The sequence below is a fragment of the Rosa rugosa genome, chromosome 7, assembly GCF_958449725.1.
Source record: "Rosa rugosa chromosome 7, drRosRugo1.1, whole genome shotgun sequence".
In the NCBI taxonomy this organism is placed as follows: Eukaryota; Viridiplantae; Streptophyta; class Magnoliopsida; order Rosales; family Rosaceae; genus Rosa; species Rosa rugosa.
In genome coordinates, this window is record NC_084826.1 from 3,498,425 (window position 1) to 3,502,493 (window position 4,069).

At 39.9% G+C, this 4,069-nt stretch overlaps 1 protein-coding gene across 1 annotated transcript; it reads left to right on the forward strand.

The window, feature by feature from the left end:
- Nucleotides 1-3,961, forward strand: LOC133723956 (FRIGIDA-like protein 5). The gene is made up of 4 exons (XM_062150829.1): nt 1-1,518; nt 1,894-2,286; nt 2,960-3,135; nt 3,253-3,961. Exons 1-4 carry the CDS (start codon nt 111-113, stop codon nt 3,739-3,741), a joined length of 2,466 nt encoding a protein of 821 aa, XP_062006813.1. The 5' UTR covers nt 1-110; the 3' UTR covers nt 3,742-3,961.
- The last annotated feature ends 108 nt before the right edge of the window (nt 3,962-4,069 follow it).

A 4,069-nucleotide genomic window follows, 5' to 3' on the forward strand; every position in this document is an offset into this window, starting at 1 on the left:
TTCACACCCAAACAAAAATCCAAACGCTCTCTCTTCTCTCTTCACTCTCTTCACTCTCACAGCTTCACATTCTCTCTCTTAGGGTTTTCAGAAGCCAGCCGAGAGAAAATATGGAGAATGATCCAGACCCGGAAATGGAAGAGTTGGAGGCGAGGCAGAGGAGCCTAGGCAGAGCCTTCGACTCCTTGAATGTCCAGGCTTCTTCGGTCCTGTTGTTCACCGCGCAGTGGAAGGAGCTAGAGGACCATTTTGAGTCGACCCGGAAGGAGCTCCGGACCCGGTTGGCGGAGCTGGAGGAGCGCGTGAGGCTAGTCGCGGAGGTGGAGGCGAGGGCGGTGAGGTTGAAGACGGAAATGGAGGCTAAAGCTAAGGACTTGGGGGAAATGGAGGAGGTGGTGGAGCAGAAGCGGCGAGAGGTTGAAGAAGGTAATAGTCAGCTGTGTTGTATTAGCTTGTTGATTGAAGAAAACAGAGAAGAGCTTAGAGTTTGTGAGAGTCAGTGTTCGCATTTTGATAGATTGGTTAAAGAGAGGTCTAGGAAGTTGAATTGGGTTGAGAAAAGAGTAGAGGAGAAGTTGAATCGGGTTGAGGTGGAAGAGAGGAAGTTAGATGAGATTAGGGGGTTGATTGAGGAGAAAAGGAGAGAACTTGAAGAGTGTGAGAGTGAGTTGGAGTTGAAAGAGGAGAGATTAAGGTTGGTGGAGAAATCGATAGTTAATTGCGATAAGATACTTGATTTGAAGGAGAAATTGGCTAGTGTAGTGGATTTGAAGGTGAAAGATTTCTGCTTGCTGGAGAAATCGATGGAGGAGTGGTCATGTAAGCTTGAAATGAAGGAGAGGGAGCTCGAAGGATGTGTTGCTAAGATAGAAGCAAAAGAGGGACAAGTTGATAGAAAGATTGAGGAGCTTAATTTGGTTCATAACAAGTTCCTTGATGAGGTTCAGTTGAAAGAGAAACATCTCGGTTCACTTGAAGAATCGGTACTAGAGCGCGAGAAGGATTTGCTTTTTTCAGTCCAGAAGTTAGTACAAGAATGTTGCCAGGGAAGTGAGTTCACTAGGGATGGAAGAGGACTAGAGCAGTTCATGGATGAGCATTTGAAGAGAATTGATTCCATGTGTATCGAACTGTCAGCGATTCTTAAAGAGTCCTCAGACCCGGCGAAATTGGTTTTGGATGCAATGCAGGGGTTCTATCCAGACAACAGGGAGTTACATTTTGATTTGATGGTTAGGAGAAGAGGTTGTTGTCTTTTGTTAAAGGAGTTGAAGACAATCTCCCCACAAATTAGTCCTCAGGTGAGAGAGGAGGCAACAAAACTGGCTGCTAATTGGAAGGCCAAGATGACAGTGACTGGTGACAATGACTTGGAGGTTCTGGGCTTCTTGAGGCTTGTTGCTGCTTATGATTTGGCTTCTATTTATGATGCCAAGGAGCTTAAAGGGCTTCTTTCTAGTGTTTCTAATGGTCAGCAAGCAGCTCATATAGGCCAGGCCCTTGGTTTTGCTGCACCTGGTAAGGTCTTTTTACTCTTATATTATATATTGCTTTGTTTTTTGCTTATTCATATCTGACTCTGTTTATTTTTTAATGTACTAATTTAGAATTGACTGCCTATTACATGATTTTATGATAAGACTCGTATGGGTTATATATTATATTTCTTACCCTTGTTAAGTTAATAAATAGACATCTATATCAGCATTCAACAACAACGATGCCCTTGACATGTTATGAGATGTGATAGGCCTCTAAATCTTTCTCAGTTTACAACATTTTTGGTGAGCAAACCATTTAGTTTATTTATTATTTTGGAGTAACAAAAATTTTCCATTTTTCTGGCTGAAATTGAAAATAGTTTCATTTTTTTCTCTTGTTTGAGTCTTGTAGCATCTGTTCAAAGTTCGCTAGAACCTGCAAAACTCGTGTTGGATTGGATGCAAACTGATTTATCACAATACTGGACAAAAGGTGATGTTCGGCTCGAAGCAACTTCAATCAAAACCTGCATTTTTGTATTACAGCAGCTAATGAGAGTCGGCCCCCATGTCGGACAACATGTGAAAGAGGATGCAATGAAGTTGGCAGTCCAATGGAAAGCAAAATTGGGAGCTAATGCTGAAAATGCCTGGGAGATTTTGGGCTTTTTGCACTTTATAGCTGCATACGGATTGATTTTTACTTTAAATGTTGATGAGATTGTAACGCTTCTTGGGAAGATTGCTCAGCATAAACAGGCTCTAGAATTCTGTTGGAAACTTTCTTCTGAAGATAAGATCCCTGGTAAGTTCTTGGCATTGTCTCTCATAGTGCCCTGTTTCATTTGACTATATGTGGTTGTAACTATATATGAGTATGTCCTAGATGCCATAATTGTGTGCATTTCCTAGGGCGATAGTTTTCTTTTTGTTGGTTATACACTGCCTTCTTGAGAAATTGGGTCAAACATGCATAGCAAATGTCTTGAAGATCGATTCTTGAACAACCCAGTGCAGTTAATTTTGAGGAAATATATAATGAAGTCAAGTCAATGAGAGATTCTTTACAGGCTGATTTTATTATATATTGTAAATTTTTGTAAATGTGGTTTGGATGCTCAATGAATCACTGATTGGTTTGATATCTAGTTTGTTGGGACGGGAGAGTTTTATGTTAAGGTTTTTTGCCTCACCGATGTTCTTTGTTGCCCTGCATGGTATTGTTGTGTTCGAACCTCTTCCTTTTCATCCTAATATGATTTCTTTTCTGGTAGATCACTTTCTTTCTTTTCATCTGAAATATGTTATTCTTTGCTTATAGATCACTTTGTTTCTTTTCATCTGAAATATGTTATGCTTTGCTCATAGATCACTTCTCTAACATTACCTTCTTTAAGCTTGGTAGTGATACTTTGCCATTCTCATTTTGAAAGTTATATATAGGTCAGTTTGATGGATCAATTTTGTTTTACATATAGGAGAGTTTATCCACTGTCTTGTTGAAAGGAAGCAGCTGATGGAGGCCATTGGATTGATTTGTACCTTCAAATTAATTAACAGTATTCCCCCAGTACCACTCTTAAAAGAATACGTGAAGGAAAAGATGAAGTGTTGCAGAGATGGTTACACAAAAGAGAAATTACATGATGAAAAGGTACCTTAGCTCTTCTCTGGATTGTCCAATATGTGCTACTTGCTATATAGTGAAAATCTAGGAGCGAGAATCCTTGTTATTTATGTAGATTTATCAATTTTTTACTTATTCTCACAGGTTAAGGTTGTGGACCAGCACATAACTGATCTAAGAGCGGTCATTAACCTCATCAAAGACTACAACCTGGAATCGGAATATCCATCTTCGAATGTTGAAATGGAAATAACTCAACTGGAGAAAGTAAAGGAGAAATGGAGAATAGTTCAGTCAGGGAATGTGGATAAAGAGCAGAAAAGAGGAACCAAACGTCGTAGCAGCACTCCCCCCACTAAACTCGAACCACAACAGCAGCCCAATAAATCTCATCGGACAGCTGTAATATCTCCTAGGCCTCATCCATTGCAACTTTACACCCCGGTGTATCTGCAGCCAAATGCTTCACCTTTGCTGTTACACTCCAGGCAGTTTGGCACCATTCAGAATGCTGGAATACTCCACCCAAGTCCTAGTTATGCTGGAATACTCCACCCAAGTCCTAGTTATCGTCCTAATCTACCCCCATGGAACCACCTCCCCAATTTTGGTAGTGCCTTCTTTCCTTTCTGAGCTGCATATTACTTTTGTTCATATATCCGTCTTGGAGAAAACTTATTGGAGTGAATGTATTTCAGAACCCTTGACATAGATGGATCAGTACTTAAACTGTGTGTTGGAAAGTTTAATATACATGTTTGCTGTTAAAGGTGATAGTTTAAATTGTTATAGGATTCTGGGTTAGTAATTCTATTTGCAGCACAGAGATAATATTCTGGGGTAGTTCATGATCATTTTGTTGACAAATGAGTCATGGTTAAAACCTTAAAACTAAAACCTTTCGTAGTTTGATGCAATTTTATATGTTTTTTCTACTTGATGTGTATCAAATGCCTTCTAT